A 23,147-nucleotide genomic window follows, 5' to 3' on the forward strand; every position below is an offset into this window, starting at 1 on the left:
TGCCATCCAAAGCACATTTGTGGCATAATCTCATCTCTGGTTTAAGAGAAGCAATGACCACAGGTAAGACTTCCAGGAGGAAGTGGCATTTCTGAGGATTCTTGAAGGAAGAATATAAATGTGACAGGGGTGGTGAGGAGGAAGGAACATTATGAGCAGGGAAACAGAGCCTAAGTTAGGACATAAGGCACATTTAGAGACCACCACATAATCCTGTTAGCTGAAGTACTGTATTTATAAAGTCCTGCCTTCATTTACTTTCCACCTATATAATGCAGTTCTCAAATAGTAAACACATCCTGATTTTGCCTGTTCAGTATCTACTTCTCTTCCTCTAGTAGCAGTGTTTGGGGTTTCTTTTGGAAAACCACTTCCTTCCCATCTGAGTTCAAATGATCTGCACGTGGCTAAATCCCACTGCCTCTGAGGCTGAGTAGCTGACCTAGGTCTGCTCATCCCGTGATGTATATTCCCCAACCAGAACAACTGACTCAGAGATGGACATATCATACAAGCCAAGCAATGAAACCCAGTCCCAGAAATACTGTTTAAGCTATCTGGAAAAAGAGCTGTCCTTTCTCTAAGCCAGATATTACTAAGTCAAGAACTGGAAAGACCTTTTTCTGGGGAATATGATGAGCCCAACAGGAAAGAATAATCCTATTGAAGGAAGCACACGGAAGATAAGACCCATGGGCTCAGAGCTCCCTACAGATTTTTAAGTGCCTCAATCTGAAACATGCCATACATTCAAGGATCACTAAAATTCTGAAGAATGCACTTAACATGACACTGCAACAAGCAAAAAGAGACCTAGAGGAAACAGAACTTACACAGAGAGACAAAACTTTAAAAACTGTATCAGCAATATCTTAACAGAGATTAAGAAGATAGAGAAGAATGGCTGAAATGAAAAGGCCAACGGTACCAGCTATGATGGTTAATCCTGCCAACACCTAGGACGTGGTAAAGCACACTTCTGGGTATGTCTGTGAGAGCAACTCTGAAGATGACTGGCATGTGGGACAACAAACTGATGCGGGACTGACCCCGAACGTGGTTGGCACCATTCAATAGGGTCGGTGCCTAGAAAGAACAAAAGCAATCCTACCAGAGTAGCCTCTTTCCCCTTTTCTCTTCCACAAAAGAGCAGCTTTCCTCTCCTATGCCCTTATGCTATGATGGTTCTGCCTGATCACAGGCCTAAAGCCATGGAGCCAGCTCATCATGGACTGCAACCTCGAAAACATCAGCCAGGATAAACCTTTCCTCCTTGCACTTTCTTGGATATTTTGTTACAGCAATGAAAAGCTGACTAACACACCAGGCATTGGCAAAGGTACAGAGAAACTAAAACCTTATACACTGTGAGTAGCATAAATGTACAGTTACTTTGGGAAAACAATTAGACAGTTTCTTATACAGTTAAATGCTTGTCATCTGACTCAGCAATACCATTCCTAGGTACTTACCCAAGTCAAATGGAAGCATACATTCCCATAAAGATTTGTTTGTGAATATTCACAACTTTATTTTTAATAACCACAAACTGAGGAGATGTAATTTCTACCAACTAGCAAATGGATAAACAAATTGTGGTACATCAGTACAATGGAATAACATGTAGCAGTAACAAGGAACAACTGCTAATACATGTAACAGCATGACTGTATCTCAAAAATATTATGCTGATAAAGGAAAACTGAAGTGAAAACCTACACATTTTATGCCCCCATTTATACAGTTTTCTGGAAAAGGCTAAACTATGGAAGCAGAAAGCAGATAAATAGTTGCCAGGGCTGAGCAAAAGGGGAGGGGTTTGACTACAAAGATCCACAAAAGAAATTGTTATAGTATGAATTCAATAGCGCTTAGAAGTAGAATATCAATAAGGAGATGTATACTTGTAGTATTTAGTGATAGGAAGATACAAACTAAAATAAATAGTTTTTTAAATGTTGGAGGGCCAGGGATATAGCTCAGCTGTACAGCACCTGCCTGGCAAGCACAGGTCCTGAGTTCAATTCCCAGTACAAAAAATAAATAAATAAAAATAAAAGTTGGAAAAGGTTGACTCTAGAAAATAAGAAACTGGAAGAAGAAAGGAGTTGGGGATCATGTTATTTTCATGACAAAATGGGGATCATATTATTTTCATGACAAACTTTGAATTACCAGACCGTAAGTTACAGCACAGATTGTGATAATAAATAAAATACAGTTTAATCCATTTCACACTCCCACAAGAATCTCCTCAAATTTATTTGTTCAACTTTTATTTTCATTTACATTAGAATAAAGAAATTGGAGTCCCATAGTTTCCCAAAACATTGGAAATATCTGAACATATACAAATTGTGTATCTATGAATCTATCCGTCATAGTCTCAGAAACCCACCATGTGGAAAGGTTTCCTTAATATGTCTTTCCCAGAAATACGTAGAAAACCATAAGCTCACCTCCATGCATAGCGTCAATGCGGATCTTCAGCTGGCCAGGCCCGGTCAGCAAACCCTTGATGGTGTTAAAGTCAAAGATGGTCCTCAGGAGATTGAGATAGATATCCACAGGGTCCACAATCTCCACTAACAATGGGGAAACACAGAGGATGTCAATGACCATAGCCTGGAGAAAGACTTTAAAAAGTATAAGAAAGAATGACTATCCCAGTGGCATGAAATTCTGAGCACGAGTCCATCACAACCTCACACGTTTCCTGTGGAGTGAAGCATCGTTTATAAACAAAAATCACCAACAAAGCATAAGTGAGACACTACTAAGTTTTTCATCAATGTATAAAAATAGTATCAAGTTATGAATTTTTCTTTTAAGTGAAAAATGATAAAAGTAAGATAAAATGTGCTGTGTCACTCCTGCACCCCTTTCTTTCCACCCCCTCTCCCCCAAAATGTACTCAGAGCAACGCAGGCAGGCATCTTGGCATGCCCAGTTGCCTTTCCTGAGGGGCTTTGCCAAAGAACGACTCCGCTGGTATGAAACAAAGAGAGAAGTGACCTCAGTAGTGAGCCCTATTTTCCAAATGCCATTGTACCCACGAGGTCCAAGTGCAAAGTTAGTGACAAAAGCTAGACAATATTTTGGAATTTGCATGAAATCTATTTTATACCTGCCTAGCACCCAATTTCCAGGACCATGCCAAATATCTGAAAATGCTCTCCAATGTCCGATACCACTGAATTATCAAGACTCCAGAATAGGTATTTTTCATTTACTCGACAAAATACATCACACTGTTCAAACTTGTTCATCCATACAGAATGCTCAGAAAGTAATCTCCCTATAAGCATAAAATATTTGATATTTTAGAGACTAAAACTTTGCCTTGCTTTTAAATTTTAAAATTTATCTATATATATTATTTTTCAAAGTTTTAAAAATTATTCACAAAATTGTATATTAATAAAATATGACTATTTAATATTTAACCTATGTTAAATTTCACTCTCCCAATCATGTCCTAAATTTCACTCCCAATAATGTCCTACATAGCTTTTTTGACCCAGGATCAAACTGCAGATTATACATCACATTTATTGTTGTGCTTACCTACATTCCCTTGTTCTTTCTTTTTTTTAAGTTTATTTGTACTAGATATACACAATGATCACATTCATCATAGGGAATTTGTACCTATACATGATATATCTTGATTCCTCTTTTTTCCTGTTCCCCTCCCCTCTCTGAGCCCCTCTTCCCTCATTTTTTAAATACATACTATTCAGGAGCCCTGAAATGCTTAAACACTGAAGACATTACCAATCAATCCACCTCCAGTAATTTTCAATACATCCAGATGTAACATTTAGTGGCTGAGATTTTAACACGATATAAAATTATCCCTTCATCTTCTCAAATACACATCTGAAAATACTTTTCCTTACACATAAAGCATTGTATTCCAATGAACTGAAAATTCCCAACTTAATGTTATCACTTTTTAAAGAACATGGACTATTTTGTTATCTTTTAAAATGAGAGATATTAATCTAGAAAATAATTAAAATTAATCCACATGAACTGTACAGCAACATGGTTCAAATGCTTAATTTTATACGATATAAATTTAGGTTATATATATTTTACCACAGTAAAAAGTAATCTATAAAATAAAACCTTAAACTAGGCATGGTAGCACACACCTGTAATCTCAGCAGTCTGGGAGACTGAGACAGGAGGATTGTGAGTTTGAGCCCAACCCAAGTGACTTAGTGAGATTCTGCCTCAAAATTCAAAAAGTCTTAGGGGGTAGCTCAGTGCAAAGGCCCTGAGTTCAATTCCTAATACTACAAAAAATAAATAAAAATTAAATAAAACATTATGCCCTGAGTACCTTAGAAGTTTTGCTCAGTAATTTCAGATAATATTTTTTTCTATATAAAAATAATACCAAAAATAATTTTGGTAATTTCATTCAGAAGCTTCAATTTTCGAACCACTTGAATCACTTGCCAAAAAACATTTGGCACTCCTAGCAGATAACACAGAGTACCAAACAGAAACATGAAAAACAAGAAAGCCAGAAGTCTGCACAAATCGAAAATTTGCATTAAATAGTTCATGCTCTCGACATTTTAAGGTGAAATGCCAAGGACCGATTTGTTTCAAATTAATTCAGCCCTTGCTCAACACTTGAAACAGCAAGAATACACCACATAAATTATCTTGAGCGATTATCTCCACATTCTTCTTGGGAGCCAAGGAATCCCTCCACCCACCTCCTGGTGATCAGCAGCATTTTAGGAAAGTAATCCAACTAGCAAAGTGGCTGCAGTAACAGCCTGAATCTGAGCACCAAGACTTGGGTCTCTTGAACAACTATAAATAATGTAAAGATAACAGATAGAAAAAGGAAAGAAAGATTTTTCCTTATCGAAATGCCTGGTATTTCTCAGTCCTCTTACAGCCTAGTCCTTCCGCCATATGTATAGTCAAGCACATTTGAATCGTTCTGTTTAATATAGCATGTCCTGTCTCCAGTTGTCTAGCCCCTCCGTGTATGTGCACAAATGTGCGTGGGCTCGCTCCCAACTAGGCTTATAAAGTAGGCACTGATCCCTCCAGTGAGGATCCATGGCTTTCAGTAAATTCTACTCACTATCAGAGGGAACAACTGGAAAGATTTGGTAACATTGGCCCAACAATGTGTAAGCTTCTCTGTCACTAAAATATCATGTGGCCATGAACCAGGTATTTTATCTTTACAACAGAGTGAAATTACTTATACAATAAGGATGCCATTCTAACACAATCTGTATTCAAACTTATAGCAGCACTAAAACAATTTCATTCTGGTTCTTTAGTTCTAGAACGACCTGTCTAAATATATTTGGCAGTTAATGAATTCTTTTGTAAAATCTACTGATACAAAGATAGTGATCAATAATTGTGTGCTAAATTAAACTGAATTACATGGCTCTGGTTTTTAAAAGAAACATCTACCTCCTATTGGAATTTTAATAACCCCACTGACTTGTTAGCAGTCTTTTTAACTAAGCCATTTCAGTATCTTCACTTTAATTGCTTAGAAAATCAAAGACAAGTTTTAAAAATTCAGAGTCTACTCCAGGAATACTATAATGAAGTCAACCATAAAATTTTTTCCTGTGTTGAAAATGACAGCAAGTCTGGGAAGTAGTTTTCCAAAGTATCCAGATATGAATATTTGGTCACTCCCATTTCTCTATCAAATACAGTTTCTACCTATTTTCCAGTCACCCTTCAGAGCGGTAATTCAGTAATTTTCATGAGTGCGCTCCCTGGTGGATACCACTGGTCATTATCAAGTCAAAGACCCCAGTCCAACCATGCACACCTAGACTCCATTGTATATGCCCCTTGGAAGGCTCCCCACCCATAGAGTTGTTCTGACGTCTTCAAAATATGTGTTATCTCTCTATTACCTCTGAATGGTTTGAATTTGTTCTCCAGGTCAAATTCTTGTCTTCCTAGTCGAGATAGGTCAATTCGAAGGTCAGGACAAATGGCATATTCCTCAATAGTTTTGCTGATCTGATATATTTTGTCTGAGACAACATCTGGGGCTGGACCTAAAATGTGAACACCCAAAATACATGTTTTTTTAAAGTCTCAGGAATTTCAACCAGAGAAATGTTATCGTCCTTCTTTACCCAGAAGAAGAAAGATCCATTCATTGTCTAAACAACAGTGGATTCATGGTTTAATTACCCTGAGTGTCTCTTATACTGTACTCTTCTACAGAGAAGGAAATTTGGTCACTCTCACCTGTTCTCTGTAGGCTAAGAACCCACATGTTTTGTTTTAATCCACTTCTAAGCAATGATACATCTCTCCTAAAAATAGTTTCACACCTGTTAGGGAGACCTGGTTATGTAATCAGCTTTATTCAGGATATGAGACACAAACAGGATATTCACTTGACAGAAGTGAGGGATTCCAGATTTAAACCACAGTTTCCCAAGTACACCTAAAAAAAGAAAATATAATGTCTACTCACAGCTCTGCTCCCTATTGATATATGAATGTAACCAGGTAAGTTAATTACTTTCCCCATTTCATTCTCTAAACCAGTGGTGGCAAACCTTCAACATTTGTGCCACAACCGGCTGTTGGTTAACATGCAAAGCTCTAAAAGGTTCGCCATCATTGCACTCCTAAGTTTTTAAAATGAGGATTCACTAAAAATATTTGATGTATTTCCTCAAAAAGTCAAATTGACAATTAAGGAGTAATTTGGTCCCCAGAGTACCTTTTGCAAAATATCTCCATTGACACCAAGTGTCTTCTCTAGTCTTGTCCCATTGTCTTAACAAGGGACACTTAGTATTTTTTGAACAGCTTTATGCAACTATTTCCCAAAACTTCTATTCTGTGCCCCTCACTTTTACATCTATACCGATTGTTGCTTTCTTCTGTAAAAGTTCTGCCCCTTTTCGGGGACCTAGGATGTAAACAAGCTCTACAATTCACTACTTGTATGATACTGGTCAAGCTTTTTAATCATTCGATCCCTCAGTTACTTCACCAGTTTGTTATGAGAATTAAAGGGGAAAATGTATGAAACGTGCTGAGTACAGTCACCAGCCAATCGTAAGCATTTAAAACATTAGCATTTTTGGGGGCTGGAGATTTAGCTCAGCGGCAAAAGCGCCTGCCTGGCAAGCTCAAGGTCGTGAGTTCTTATTATAACTTGAGACAGCAAGTTATAATAAAACCGGAGAAAAACCAAAACAAAACAAAAAAAAAATTAGCATTTTCCATTGTTTCTACTTCTCCTCAACCCTGTCCTCATCTTCCCTTCTACTTAAAAGAATGCTCTGAATGTTCCTGTCCTCTAACCATATTTTAAAACCACACAACTCTAAATGTGCCCCCATGTCCCTGTGCTTACAGGGACACTTAGTCTTTCATCTCTAAGACATACTTTCATAACACACAGCCAGAAGAGATGAACGCCTGCAACTTCAAAAGAAGGATGTTAGAAGACTGTTTTCTACATTGAGTAGGAAAAAAAAAAACTGAGTATCTCTATGCCACAAGGAATATCAATTTCATCAGTAATGCTAAGACATGCAGACATAAATGTTAAAGGATCCTCATGATAGGTAAAGCCTGAGAGATAAATTCAACCCTTACCCTGCACTGAAACTTCCTGTGATTCTGTCTACAATGGGTATATAAGTTGCTTTGATTTGGCTATAGTTTAAATGTGTCCCCCAAAAGTCCGTGTTCTAGAAGCTGGATCCTGAGTGTGGTAGAACCGATGTGGTAGAACCTTTAACCCAGTGAGAGATGGTGAGGCTGTTGAAAGTACCACCCCTAGAAGGGATTAATGTAGTTTCTGTGGGACTCTGGTTAGTTCCTGAGACAGCAAGTTATTATAAAACAAGAAGCCCTGGCACCTGAATCCCTCTGGCTTCCTGTCTCACCATGTGACTGACTGTTCTCTCCCTCTTGCGTACCATCCACCAACCTGTGATGTGGCCGAAGGCCTTCACCAGAGGCTGAACAGATGAGGCCACTGATCTTGAACTTTTAGCCTCCAAAACTGTGAGCTGCATAAATCTCTTTTCTTTCTGTAGTACACAGCCTCAGGCATGTGTGTATTTGCTGTAGTCTCTTGCCTTGCGGTTATGGAGCATGTTTAATGCTCAACATGAATAAAGTTTATTGATTGGATAATGTGCAAAGTAGCTGCCAGGAGGGGGAGGAAATAAACTCCTTTTAGAATATATTTCACCTGGGACCAAGAAAAATTCATAATGATAATTGTTGTTGCTTAAAATTCAGCACTCAGTCAGCATTACTGTTTAAAAGAGATGTAAGAGTCATAGTAAACAAATTTGTGATTTGGAGATGCATCCCTACTTGAATAAAACAGCTGTAAACAAAACTTTGAAGATCAATGGGAAAATCTGACTACAGATTAGATGTCAGATGAGATTAGAGAATCAATGTAACTTCTGTTAGATGTGTTACTGTAGTTATGCAGGAACATGTCTTTCTTTTTTTTTTTTTTTTTTTTTTTTTTTGGTTTTTCTCCGGTACCAGGAACCGAACTCATGACCTTGTGCTTGCCAGGCAGGCGCTTTTGCCGCTGAGCTAAATCCCCAGCCCCCATGTCTTTCTTTTTGAGAGATGCATATACAAATGTGTAGACATGACATGTCTTCATGCTGAATTTTTCCCTAAACTCCTTTAGAAAAAAGATAGCAAAATGGAACAGGTAGTGGATACATGGCATCCCTTTTCTTTTTCTTCCTGTTTTGTGTTATATTCAAGTTTTTAAGAGAGACGCCCTCATACATATATCCCACTTCTTTCTAGTATAAATTTGTATAAATATAAGAACAAATGAAGTAAGTCTGTGCATTTCACTGAAAGAAAGCCAACATCGTAAGAAAGAAAGCCCAAGGCTTGAGCTAAAAGTCATGTCTTTCTTTGAGCCACCATGTGACCTTCTACAGCAAGTCAGGCTTCAGGGCTTTGATTTGTTTATCTGTAAAATGAGAGAAATAGCCTAAATGGCCTTCTGGTATGTCCCAAATTTATAACCTAAAATCCTCCCCACAGGATGAGTGTTAACTATCAATCATTTCTCGGAGAAGCTCAGGAGACCAAGAGACCAACCAAATGGATCTGAGAACCTGTTATGCCGCTTTCCTATCTCATCACCTTGGGCAACTTTCTGGATTCTTCTGAGACAATTCCTTCCTCTCTGCCTGGCTTGTCTACCATAGAGGGTCATCAGAAAACTGTAATAATATAGTAGGAAAGAAGTCATGATTGTGGCATTTTCTGAACCACATACCTCCATTGGCAACGTTAAACTTCACTCCAAACTCTCCGCCTGGCCCTCCAGGACAGTGGCTGGCTGTGAGAATGATTCCACCAGCTGCCTTGATCTTCCTGATGATGCAGGAGACTGCAGGGGTTGACAAGATGCCATTCTGCCCAATAATCAGTCGTCCAATCTAAACCATCCAGAAACAAGTAAAAGTCAATCCAAGTAATATGGACTTGAAGGCATATCAACAGGAATGAGTCCTGGGTTCTCTCAATGTACAATCACTTAGCCAAAGGAACTGAGTGGGCTTTAGTTAAGAGAAGAGGGAGAGAATCTCAGGCTTCCTCTGCCTGTCCAGGGTCTCCAAGACCATTGGAAGCATTCATATCCAGTAGTCCATTATTAACGTATAGGTAGGGCATAGCTCACTGATCTTCAGTAACCTGATATACCCATTTTTGATGGCCAAGATGTTTGCCTGAACCAGGCAAGTTCTTAGTTTGGCCCTCACTCAGGGCCTCACTTTTTCAAGGAAAAAAAAGAGGAGTGCTACTCTGCTCCTCCAGCTTCCTGGGCCTAGGAGCAAACTCACACAGCAGGGGTCCTGGCTGACTGCAACCTCTTCGTATTTTGACAGTGCCCTGTAGGTAGGAATTCTCTTTCTGCCACGATGTGATAACATGTATTGGGAACACTGGAGAAATTATCCAGTCATGCTAGGCAGAACTCTGGAGGTTCATTCCTGGGTATGGCCAGATTCTTTCTATAGCTACAAAACTGGCTGCTTAGTAAGTCAGCAACATGACCCTGAAAGGCGTTACTTGCTTTATTTTGTCTAAAAACAAGTTTTCAGTCATCTAATCCAGTGGTTCCTCAATGCTTTCTACCAATTAGGATCATGTGTGAAGCTTTTCTAAACCCAATGATCAGACTGCATCGCAAACTAATTAAATTGCAATATCCGGGTAAGATCCAGATATGAGTAGTTTTTAAAGCTTCATAGGTGGTCCCAGTGTTCCCCCAAGCTGAGTGCCAACCAGGCCCCTGTGAGTCACAGGACCTTGAGGGTGGGCATCATCAGCACATGTGGTAGAAATGCAGCACCTCAAGACCCACTCCAGACCTACTGAGTAGGAGCCTGCCTTTCAGTAAGACCCCTTCACTCTTTCCTGACCAGTCATTTCAGAAAGACCGATGAAGCCAACAAGCTATAGCAAGCTCTATCTTCCAAGCCAACAGCAGTCACCCAGGCACCAGTATTTCCCCTCACATAGAGATGGAGATAGAGATAGAGGTAGAGGTAGACATAGACATAAACAGAGACATAGAGACAGAGATAAACTTTTGGAAGGAAAATGAATAACCGTGCAAGTGAGATGAAATACGGAAGAGAAGAGCTGTGTTACTCAGCTTGTGTGCTGGCACAATCTGCATTTTCATAAGTCATAGGAAAGAAACAGAGACAATGCTTTAAAATTAAATAAAAAATGTGGAGTAACAAATTATTTGTATGCTCTTACAACAATAGAAAATTATATACCCTTTGAGCAAAGACTTGTTCAAATACAGAAATAAATATGTATGGTGCATTTGTTAAGTAAGAGAAATTATAAATTTTTACATCACTAAATTTCAGTTATTTCTTGTTTTGGAAAGGTAATATATACTTTGTTTAAGAAAGTTAAGGTCAATAATTGTCCTTGAATAACATTTCAACCTGAAATATGTTAATTATAATTGGATAATTTTTTAAAAGGTTAGGAGGGGGGAAAGAGGAAAAAGGGAAAGTAAAAACAATCAGGATGTTACATAGATGTACCTACTCCCCACAGTGAATATAATCATTATGGACTGCAAACATACACTAATAAAGTCTTAAATATTTTTAAAATTGGATTTTAAATATTTTAAAAATTAGATTAAAAAATTTTTAAAGATGATTATGGTTTCTAGTTGCATTCATTTACTTATAAAAGTCTCAAGTTTGTCATTCTTTATGGCTGAGTAGTATTCCATTGTATTAAAAGATCACATCTTTTTTGTTCATTCTTTGGTTGATGGGCATTTGAGTTGTCTCCAAGATCTAGCTATTACAAACTGTGCTGCTATAAACATGGGTGCACATATATCACTGTGGTATGATGTTTATAATTCTTCTGGGCAGATACCCAAAAGGGGAATAACTGGGACAAATAGGACCTCTAATCCTAGTTTTTTAAGGACTCTCCACACTGATTTCCACAGTGGTTGTACCAGTCTACACTCCCACCAACAATGAAGAAGTGTTCCTTTATCCCCACTGTCCCGCCAGCACTTGTTACTGACTTCTTGATGGTAGCCATTCTTTCCAGGGTGAGATGGGCTCTCACTATTGTTTTAATTTGCATCTCTTGAATGACCAATGATGTTGAACTTTTTTTTTTGATATATTTATTTGCCATTTGTATTATTTCTTCATCTGAGAAGTTCTTATTCATCTCAGATGCCCGTTTTTGGACTGGATCTTTGAATTTTGGGGAGGCTTGATTTTTTTCAATTCTTTATCTGTTTTAGATAGAAATCCTTTGTCTGAGGGACAACTGCATAAAACTTTTTCCCACTCTGTGGGTTGTCTTTTCACTCTGTTGGTGATTTCTTTTGAAGTGCAAAAACTTTTTAGTAAGATGAGGTTCAAGCTGTTGATTCTTTGACTTATTTCCCATGTGGTCTGGCTTCTGTCCATGAAGTTTCTGCCTACACCTATGTCTTCAAGATTTCTACCTGCTTTCTCTTCCAGTAGATCTATACTGGAAGTGAAACAAATCAGACTCACATGTGTAAACATCATATTGTCTCCCTGGTATAAAGAACTGAAAGAGTAAATAAGGTCTAAAATGTACAATAGATATTGTAAATTGGAAAGAAATTGTTCAAGAAAAGAGAGACTAGGGTGGAGGAACTAGAGGAACTAAAGAAGGAAGGGAAAAGGAAAAAAAACAAAATACAAGATAGTATCCTTCTGGTTTTTCTTAGTTCATTGAAAAGAAAAGTTTGTGCTAATATCACTTGGAGACTTTTTTAAGCCCATATCTTGTACACTGAGTAACTACTTTAAAGATAACAATATTCCTATTGTTATTCTCATATTTTGTTACAAAATTTTGTTTTACCTTTTTGAAAGAAAGAAAGACAGACAGAAACAAAGAATTCAGTTCTAGATATCTGGACATTATACCTAGGTGAAACCTTCTCACCACCCATTAGCCTCATTTATTTAAAAAATGAGGTAGTGCTGGACACCTTATATGAATCCAGTTGAGGGGGGCCGACACTGGAGGAGAGACCGGAGAGTGTGCGATGGGGTTTCTAAGGCAAGACACAGAAAATTGTGAAGACTTTCCTTGTCCCACATGAACACTCAACAAAAGGTAACCTCAGAAGGAGGGGATTTTACTAATCGAGTTGATAGGATGACCCACTTTGGGATATCAGTCACTCTCCTTCTCCGGGCCACCTGTCACTATCCAACCAGCTCATGAGCAAAGTGGCCATGGCAGCACACAGAGGTTATGTGTGGGCTCAGCAACATGGACTTCCACTCACCAAGGCTGACCTGGCTACGGCCGCTGCTGAGGGTTCTATCTGCCAACAGCACAGACCAACACTGAGCCCCCGTATGGCACCATTTCCCAGAGTAACCAGCCCGTGACCCGGTCACGAGTTGATTAATGTAGACTAGTTTCCTGATGAAAGGGGCAGCGCTGTACACACACTGGAGTTGACATTCATTAAAGAAGGCACGCAGAGAAAGAGGGCATGTGAAGACAGAGGAAGAGATTAGAGTAATGTGGCCACAAGCCCAGGAAGCCAAGGAATGCTGACGGCCACCAGAAGCTGGAAGGGGCAAGGGACAGATTCTTGCCTCAAGCCTCCAGGGAGTGTGGCCCTTCCTGCACCTGGATTTCAAGTTCTGGTCTCCAAAACTGTGCAGCAATAAATAGCTGTTGTTGGAAGCCACCAAGTTGGGGACAATTTCTTTTTTTTTTTTTTTTTCTCGGTACCAGGAATTGAACTCAGGACCTTGCGCTTGCCAGGCAGGCACTTATGCTGCTGAGATATATCCCCCACAATAATTTCTTATAGTAGCACTAGGAAATTATACAAAATCTTTATTTATTTACTAAGGCTGCCATAGTCAATTGTCATAACCTTTGTGGCAAAAGCAACAAATATGTTCTCTATTTTAGTTGTGAAGATGAGAAGTCTAAAATCAAGATGTCAGCAGGGCCCTGCATTCTCTGATGGCTCAAGGGAAGGGTCCCTGTTGTCTCCCTCCATTTCTGGTGAGTGCATGTGTCTCTGGCCTTGTGGCCACATCACTCCAATCTCTGTCCATCTTCACATCATTTTCTCCTCTGTGTGTCTGTGTCTTCTCCTCTTCTGTTAATCTCTCCCCCAATTAGCCCAAGACAAATGTCATCAGAAAAGGCATGGCTTTTAAAGTCTAGTTACTGTTAAGGAAACAGCTCTTAGAGACCCTGCTGCATAAAAAAAGCCAATACAACATGAAGTTACAGTAAAAGACCTAGATATGGCATCATCATGGTTCTACCCTCACATAGGATAAACCATTTAACTTCCCTGAGGCTCAAAAAAGCCCAAAGACAAAGACAAAAGGGTACGGGGTTGCAAAAATTCTCTTAAAATGGGTTTCTATAAAGAATGAAATTAGTGAAGTAATACCATTCACAATAGCTTCAAGAAAAATAAATACTTAGGAAATGAAAGACCTCTATAAGGAAAACTATTAAACTCTGAAAAAGGATATGGAAGAGGATATCAGAAAATGGAAAGATATCCCCTGTTCCTGAATGGGCAGAACAAATAATGTCAAAAATATACTCAATATTGTCTAGATATTAGAGGGCTAATACCTAGAATATAGAATGAACATAAAAATATTGGACTCTCCCAAAATAAAAGACTCAGTCAAAAATGGGCAAGAGAAGGGAACAGATACTTCTCAAAAGAAGAAGTACAAATGGTCAAAGAATACATAAATCATGTTCAATATCTCCAGCCATTAAAAAATACAAATTAAAACAATACTGAGATTCCATCTTACTCCAGAAAGAATGACTATCATCAAGAAATCAAATCAGAAATGCTGGTAAGAACTCAGGGAAAAAAAGAACCATTCTACATTGCTGGTAAGAATGAAAACTAGTACAACTATAAAAATCAGTGTGGAGGTTCCTTAAAAAGCTAAAAATAGAAATTCCATTTGCCCCAGTATTCATTCCCCTTCTAGCTATCTCCCCTAAAGAGTTAAAGACATCATATTACAGGGGTGCATGCATACTCATGTTTATAGCAGCACAATTCACAATAACTAAATCTTGGGAAAGGTCTACATGTCCATCAACAGACGAATGGATAAAGAAAATATGGTACATATATATACAAACTGGAGTACTACTCTGCCATAAAGAAAGACAAATTTGAGTCATTTGTAAGAAAATGGATACACCTGGAGGTGATAAATGTAATAAATCAGACACACAAGCTTAAATATTGCATGGTTCTCTTATACGAAAAACTCAGTGAATAAATAAAGAGTAAAATAAAAGACACATAAGAGCAGAGGGAGACAGATCTTTTGCAGAAGGGGAGGAGACCAAGAGAAGTGGAGAGGAAGAAAGCAGGGAGACAAAAGGGGAAGTAAAAGAATTAAAACCTGTTATATTCACTTACCAAGTCCCTAAAATGAATGTAACCATTATAGACTACAAACATGCACTAATAAACATTTTTTTAAAATCCAGCCTGACACAGACAATACTATTATCTTCCCCAAGTCCCATACCTCCCTCCAAACTTGAAAATTATTTTTTAGATATCAAATTTTCCCTTAAAGTACATTCAACTTTCTGGAAAAGTCCTAGAAATACCACCCTCTGTCGAAGCAGCATATTGCTACCTTGTAAGGACAAGAAGGTCCACTCTTACATAACCGTGTTTGGCTTTGTTTACAGCATTAAAGCAGGCAACATTTGACGTTTATATCCGAGTGAAACCCACACTGCAGGTGCGACAGAGCCAAGCTATGGCATTTGGCTGGCCCCTCCCTCACCCTCCTATACAGTGCTGGGGAAAACCCCACCAAGCCCTGCAGAAGGGGCACACACCTGGAGAGACTTTATTGCCTGTAAAGAACATTTCCTTCAATGGGAGCAAGGTGGACTCTAGTCCCCGAACCTTGGAGGACACAGAAAAATCTGCCAGGATCCACAGTTAAATCCATGAACACTATTCCATGGCTCCCTCAGACCTGTGCCTCTTCCAGCACCCATGGACAGGTAGACAGACGCAGCATGAACTTGCTCCTACTCAGTGGTGCCTTGAAATGTTTGGGGAAGGGGAGACAGTAGGAAGCAGTGTGTGATTACCACGGTTTCCTTCCCGCAGTCACTTAGGGTCTCTCGGACTGACTTGATGCTAGTACTTCCCGGCAGCCTTCACCTCTCCTATGTATGGAATTGTTTCCTCCCGCCACGGAGGGGCGCAGCAAGTGCTGGGGGAATCAGCGTGCCCCTGCACACACTGCAGACCAGAGAGCAAACAGGGTACAAAAGCTGTCTCCCTCGCACATCTATCCCTTCCCGTAGTGTACTACATGAAACTAACTTTTAAATGATTTTATTTCTGATGACTCCCTTTGCAGAATGTTAACAACCGCTCTTCTAAATTAGATTTAGTATGAGTTCAGCTTCTAATTAGCTCCAATTAAAGTCCTAGGGAGGAGTGATGTACATTTTAAACCCTGAGGTTAAAATCTCAGAATAGATGCAGAATTTCAACTTTAAATGAGTTTTCCCCAGTGACACTAATGAAAGCAGGATTATGTTCACTTGTGAACCCTCTTAAGAGACTTCCTTTTATGATTCGCTTTTGGCTTTAAATAAGTCACTTTTGGAAAGAAAAGAAATTAAGAGAGAGAGAGACAAAGAGAGGCTGAGTAAGAATGACAAATTCTTTAGTAGCCTCCACTCACCGGGCCACAGCCCTGTAACAGAATCGTGTCCCTGTAATGGGATCATATCCCAAAGGAACTGGGAAAAATAAAGAGAGCAATAAACAAAAATTTCCTAATGGTTCAGAGTGTTCTACCGGACCACACAGACACCAGCACGTCCACCTATGAAATACTGTGGACAGCCATAAACACAAAGATGATTGTTTCCTGTACTCTCACCGTAAAGTACACACACACATGCACACCCATGCACACACACAGGCACACATGCTCCCCTCTTGGTCCAAAGCTGAGCTCCTGGGTACTGTAGGCTTCACTCTTTCAGGTCCAGCTGTCAGAGAGGGGTGCCAGTCCTTAAGCAGCACTGTTTATGAGTAAGCAGGACACAACTAAGTAGAATTTTGAGAAGTAACAGACTCAAGGCAAAGACATCATAGAACTTCTCCATCTGCACACAGATAATTGTGCAGTTCTATGCTTTCTTATGTGGAGACCAGACGGGAACAACAGAGCTCATCCTTGGCTTCCTGCAACCCTAGGAGTCTTTGCCCACACTTAGCTGGGGGGAGGACTAAGAGCACGTTTGAACCAAACCAGCATGGATTTCTCGTGCGACTCCTCAGAGCTGAGCAAGTGCGGAAACTCGCAGGCATCTACAAGTCTGGCCCAAGTTCTATTCCTCAATTAGTCCACTCAGTCTGAAGATTTCACTGAGCTCAGGAAATCTAATTTTCACTGGCTGCAAAATGAGATGAAAATTGGATGCTGTGTCCCTCCCAGTAGCCAGGTGATTCAATGCTTGGGAGATGCTCTGGAATCTTTACCTTATAAGGCCTGACTCAGTAAAACAAGAAAGGGCCCAGCTCACCGCTATTTTATGAGTAATCACCCCAGCTGAACACTGGGATCAGAACTCCAAATGTCCACTGTGACCGCCTGGGTCAAGAAAGCAGCCCTGAATGCCCTGAAAATAGCTGGTATCTAATGGAAAAGGACAGAAAACATAACTTTGCTATCTACCACCCATGTTGACTCCAGGCAAGGTCATGAATCCTACTGTACCTTGGTTGTGTTGTCAAAAGATCATGCCTTGGTGCAGGGTGAAAGGAAGTAACTCTGACAGCTCACTGCCCCGTGCTTGACACTCTCAGGAAATTTCACTTGCCTTCTGTGCTCGTGTCATTTCCGCAGAGGAATTGAACGGACTGTTGCTGTCAATATTTTCCTAACTTGAAATGCTTCCCTAATTATAAAATACACATCCATGTTTTTTTCTGAACATTTCTGAATTACACATAACCAAGAAAATAATAAGTCACCTGCTATCCCACCACTTAAAAACCATCACCATTAACATTTCTGTATCCTGCCTTGGTCTATGTGCCTTGGTCTCTATCTCTGTTTAATTTATATATTTGTACATTTTTACAAAAGGGGCTCTTGTATGGCTAGTCCTTCTCTCAATCATTTCTTTTTATAACACCGACTATCCTCCCACAACATTATTTTAATGGCTGTATAATATTTGGTTATTTCAATGTACTATCATTGCTTGGCCAACACTTGTTCTTTTACCTCAAATTTTATATGTAAAACTAAAAGGTGTTTGAGGACTAAGCCCATATTCTAGTATATATTACACAGGACATGGTTTATCTATAATTCAGCAGCAAATCATTTAAACATGTTTGCGTAATGGCAGTGTCTTTCTTGCTTAGCCACCAAATTTGCTCACTAAGAGGCTACTGAAGTCCATGGTAGGGAGTGACGGGCCTATATCCCAGCCCTGTCCTGACCTGGATCTTCTTTTCTCATCCTCTCCTACACCTCTAACTGGCACAGTCCACTTGTATGTCCCAGGCCGGCTGCTGATCTACCTGCGCCATCGAGCTCCCTGCACAAAACTGCCCCTGCCTATTGTTCTGCCCTGCCTAGAACAATCAGCATTGCTTCTATTTCTTGTTCTCATTCCATCCAACTCAGCACAAGTTCCACTTATCATCACAGAGGTGTAGATCTTTAGGGGTTATTTAGTCCCCTCAGCTGGTTCTATGCAGTCTTCATACATTTCTGACATTTAGGAGCCTGTTCTATCCTTTTCTTAAATATATCCAGGGAAGAAGACATAGCTTTGATGAGAGTAGGGGAGGTGGATGGGTCCTGGGCTTACACATATGTGACTTGACAAGCTAGATAAATGCCACTTTTGTAGACAGAAATCACACATACATATGAGAAAATATATGGGGAATATATACATATATATCCAAAACAAAACAAAAAACAGTATCTCAGCACCTTCGTAGGTAGGACATGTATATATAAATTTTTAAAATCTCAGATCTGGGGATGTGGCTCAGTGACAGAGCCCATGGCTAGCATACATGAGGCCCTGGGCGCTATCCCAATACTGCAAAAAATAGTGTTTAGAGTTACGTTTTCTCAGAGTAGTGGTGAGTAGCGGTCACCGTCAATTAAAATACATTTATATGAATTTTTGAATAAATCCCATCAGACCCATTTCTGTTCAGAGGGGAAATAACTGCCCCCTTGCTAAGTTGCCCCCACCCCTTCATAGTTCCAGTGAACCCAAGACTGCTGGCAATCACAGATTTACAACTCAGCAAGATTAAACCATTTACTATTATTTATGATAGCCAAGCTGGGTCTTTCACATTTGCATCTGTCACTTTACATTTGAGAGACCCTGTTCAAAAAAAGATTACGCTTCTTAACCAAACATTCGGCAGGGCTTCAGGAACAGGCCCCCCAACAAACATCTGACAATGTGCTTGAAAGCGTCACAAGCTCCCACAGCTGTGCATTTTCAGACCACTCAGCAGATTAGCCTGGAGTCTCTTCGCCTCTGCCCGGCCTGTGCCTCTCCGTCATCTCTCACATGGCCCAGTCCATTAAGTTTGAAAATCCTCATGAAATGAGCAGTTTAAGATCTGGCTTCAGGAAGGGGCAGTGGAGCAGTCAGGGAGGGGTGGGGGGTCTGCGCTTAGCACAGCCTGAGCCTTTGAAAGGGTTAAGACACAAAGCCAAGGCCTCAACTCAGCTCATCTGCTCCGAGAGACAAGGCACACACCAAGCCACAACCAGCCTTCGTGCTGACTTAAAGTCTGTGGGGAAGCAGCTGCTGCCACTCAAGTGCCATGGTAGGGTGGGCATGCTGTGTGCGTGTGGGCACGGGGTGAAGGGGCTGAGGGAGCAGGGACCATGCCGCCAGCAGTTGCCAACCCAGGCTTCACCGGCAGCACGGAGAAATGCCCAGTTCATAAGAAAGCCGCTCCACAGCAACTGTGCTCACCACACACCAACAGCACCTTCTGGTTGGAAAAGTCTCCGCAACTAAAAGCGTATGTGTATGGCCTGCTTCTCCTTTAAATGAGAGCAAAGGACATTGGTAATAATTGTGTCATAGGAATATATAAAAATAATTCTTAATAATCTAATATTCTGTTTAATCCTCCCAACAACCTGGGAAGATGTATGTGGGGGATCATTCTGTTTCCTCCTCCTCCCCTCCTCCTCCTCCTTATTTTCTTCTTTTCTAATGAGGTCTTTCTATGTTGTCCAGGCTGGCCTCAAACTCATGGGCTAAAGCCATGCTCCTATCTAAGTCTCTCAAGTAGCCATAGCACCCAGCTACCTTAGCTCTTTTCACTGATGTGTTTTAATTGGGAAAGCAATAGATATACATCTGTGATTATTTTAATCAAAAGAAGCATATGCAGTAGAAGGAAAGGGTTCATCCTTCCTGCCTCTATCTTACACACACATACACTCACACACACACACACGCACACACACACACACACACACATATCCACTGCTGACTGCTTATTCCTATCTTCTGTTCCTATATACTACACACAAACGTGAGATCATCCTACATGTAATACTCCACCAACTGCTTTTCTTCACCTGCTAAGCTATCATTTGCATTTTTCTTCCTTTGTTTGCAAATTTCTATAGAACTCATTGTGTGATTGTGTCATAAATTATATACCTGTTCTCTGCTATTGAACACATCCTTTCTGAATTTTCCTTAGCAAAATGCCACAGTAAATATTCTGGTACCTACAGGTTTATATATTTGTGCTAGAAAATCTAGAGGACAGGTTCTTAAAAGATTCCTGGTTTGTAGGACACGTACGTTATTGATTTAGGTATATATCACTAAGTTGCCTGACCTTAATTAACATCGATACAAATGCTCGGTGTTTCTTTTGTTGTTCTTTTTTTTTTTCACAAATGGATGAACTAACCCAAACATAATGGCACACATTTGTAATCTGAGCACTGGGAGGATGAGGCAGGAAGATCTCAAGTTCAAGCCCAGCCTGAGCAACTCAGTGACTCAGTGAGATGCTAATTCAAAATAATAGTTTTTTTAAAAGGGGGCTGGGGATTTAGCTCAGTGGTACAGCACCTGCCTGGCAAGCTCAAGGTCATGAGTTTGATTCCTGGTACCAGAAAAACCAAAAAAAAAAAGGGGCGGGCGGGGGGAGGCTGAGATTGTAACTGAATGCAAAGGCCCTGAATTTAATCCCCAGTAAGGTAAAAAAAAAAAAGTGATAAACTGTTTTTATTTATATTTATCTGGTTGTTAATGAGGTTAACCATCTTTCCATGTATTTTCTAACAATATTGGCATTGAATTGTTTGCACTTTCTTATTGATTTGGAAGAGTGTTTTATATATTAATCATTCATTATAAAACCCTTCACCCGGTATTTTGTGAAGTCTTTTGTCAAATACAAAGGAAAACCTCTAGTCCTTTGGTTTCAGTTTTTCTCTTTCTTTTAGGGATAATTAAATATAAAGCTAGATACCCCTAGTTAAAAACCAGGAGTCTCATTAGACAAGAATAATAGAAAGGCAATAATTAGACATTATATTTGTATAAAATACTTCTTAGTACATGCTTGGAAAAGAATATAAAGTCAGAAACTTCCACAAGTTTACTTTACACCAAGTAAAAGAACTTCTTTAGTGGCTAAATGTTCTGGAAAATCTTCACTTCATATAAATACAGGGATTATCCCAAAAGTTGATGACACCAAAAATGTAAGACAGGAAAGATTTAACAACTCAGAGAACGTGGATATTCATCTTAACAAGTCTTCCATATACTGTATTCTAGATACCTCAAAAAGAGGGTTTTTAGAATACAGATACAAATCAGATAAAATCAAATCAGATAAAAGAACCTAAAAATCCCCCCCCTTTCACTATGCAAGTATAAGCACTAAAAATACACTGGCCAAATTTTGAATATATTCAAATTCGTTCCCAAACTGATGCATGATATTTGATGCACTAGTTCTCTAAGTTCAATTTTTAAATCCCCAGGCAAATTAGATCTGTATTTCCCTGCCTATTCTTCTAAAACAATCTTGTTAAAATTCTATTGCAGTGCTTGTTCATGTTATTGTTGTCTAAGAGAAGAGTGCCTGAATCCAAAAATGAGAGCTAAAATTGATTAATTCCATACATATGCTTGGGATTCTCAAAAAGTAGGTTCCAACTTCTAGTCCTCAAGTCTATACAGAAACTAGCAAACCTCTAGCATTCACAAAGAGTCCAAACGGAGCAGATGTTTTATAAGAAATTCCTAGGGCAAGTTTCACACATAATGTTGCTGATGTGTGTCTGCCTTTTCAATAAACATCATTATATTTTATCACAAGATTTAATAAAGCAGCTTAGTTTAAAATGCCATCTGGGTCTCTGGACACATTAAACAAAGCTTAAAATAACCACCCTAGCAACTGGGAGGGCCCAGCTGTTCTCAAAATCTCTCTCACTCTTTTGACCATTCCATAAAAAAGTGAATGAAGACCGGCAGCTAAAAGTATCAAGAGTACACTGACCCAAACAGGAAGATAAATGGAGCCGAGGGCTCCCTAAAGTCTGCTATTGCTCACATGACAGATTGCTTAGTTCCAAAATCAAGGATAAGCATTCAGAAAGAAAAGCAAGGTAAAGTTATGGAAGATTCTTTAGGGTTTTCTGATATATCTGGAACCTGTCCTCCCCAGTATCTAGAATATAACAGATTATTACATCTACCTCTTCTGCAGTGGCCCCGAGATGAAAATACCTGGACAGAGAAATCATCATCATGTTCTTTTCCCCTCCTATACACAAGACCTTGAGCCACCCAACTCCAGATTTCCAGATCTGTCCAGGAAAGAGCCTTAGGTATTGAAGCACAGGTTTCCCCATCTTGCTCCCTTCTCTGCCCTCCCAACTTCCCACCCACTACCGTGTTCTACTTTGCCCCACTATGTTCCTTGGAATCTATGCTCCTTGTCTTTGGGGCACACCAAGATTTGTCCCACGGATAATTCTACTAAACATCAAACCAAGTGTATTCTAATGTAGTGACCAGTTTTTCCTGGCCAAATTGGAAGCAAAAACAACCTGTGCAAGCATCTGTCTGAAGGATACTCTCAAGTCCCCAACTGACCCAGCCTTCCTCATACCACTGCATTTCAGCCTCCACCTCTAAGAGATTTCACTGACATTGACGAGTTCTTGAAGTTCGTAAGCTGCACTGTACACTATGACTATCATTACTGGCTGACATGTGGCCAGTACAATGCACAGCTCTTCAACGAATGGATTTTTCTCTTGGCTAATACTTGCAGCAGAGCTATAAGCTGTTGGCCAAGGGGACCACTACAGGCTTCACTCAATGCATACAGTCAAGTTACATTTATTTAAAATATATTCAGTTGCTCATATTTATTAGGGTTATACATATTATTACAAAGTGTGTTCGTGTACAGTGCTTCATTTGATTCTTAGGATAATTTAGTGACGCTGCTATAC

The 23,147-nt window shown here is 39.7% G+C and overlaps 1 protein-coding gene across 1 annotated transcript in view; it reads right to left on the minus strand.

Annotated features, from left to right (window-relative positions):
- Positions 1-23,147, minus strand: part of Pgm5 (phosphoglucomutase 5) — a gene marked incomplete in the record, with an annotated part of 181,826 nt that overhangs the window by 151,961 nt on the left and 6,718 nt on the right. The window contains 3 exon segments of the mRNA XM_005388582.2: positions 2,460-2,585; positions 5,922-6,068; positions 9,311-9,473. Coding sequence (XP_005388639.2) covers positions 2,460-2,585; positions 5,922-6,068; positions 9,311-9,473 — 436 coding nt within the window.

The sequence above is a fragment of the Chinchilla lanigera genome, unplaced genomic scaffold (assembly GCF_000276665.1).
Source record: "Chinchilla lanigera isolate Chin_1 unplaced genomic scaffold, ChiLan1.0 scaffold00033, whole genome shotgun sequence".
In the NCBI taxonomy this organism is placed as follows: domain Eukaryota; kingdom Metazoa; phylum Chordata; class Mammalia; order Rodentia; family Chinchillidae; genus Chinchilla; species Chinchilla lanigera.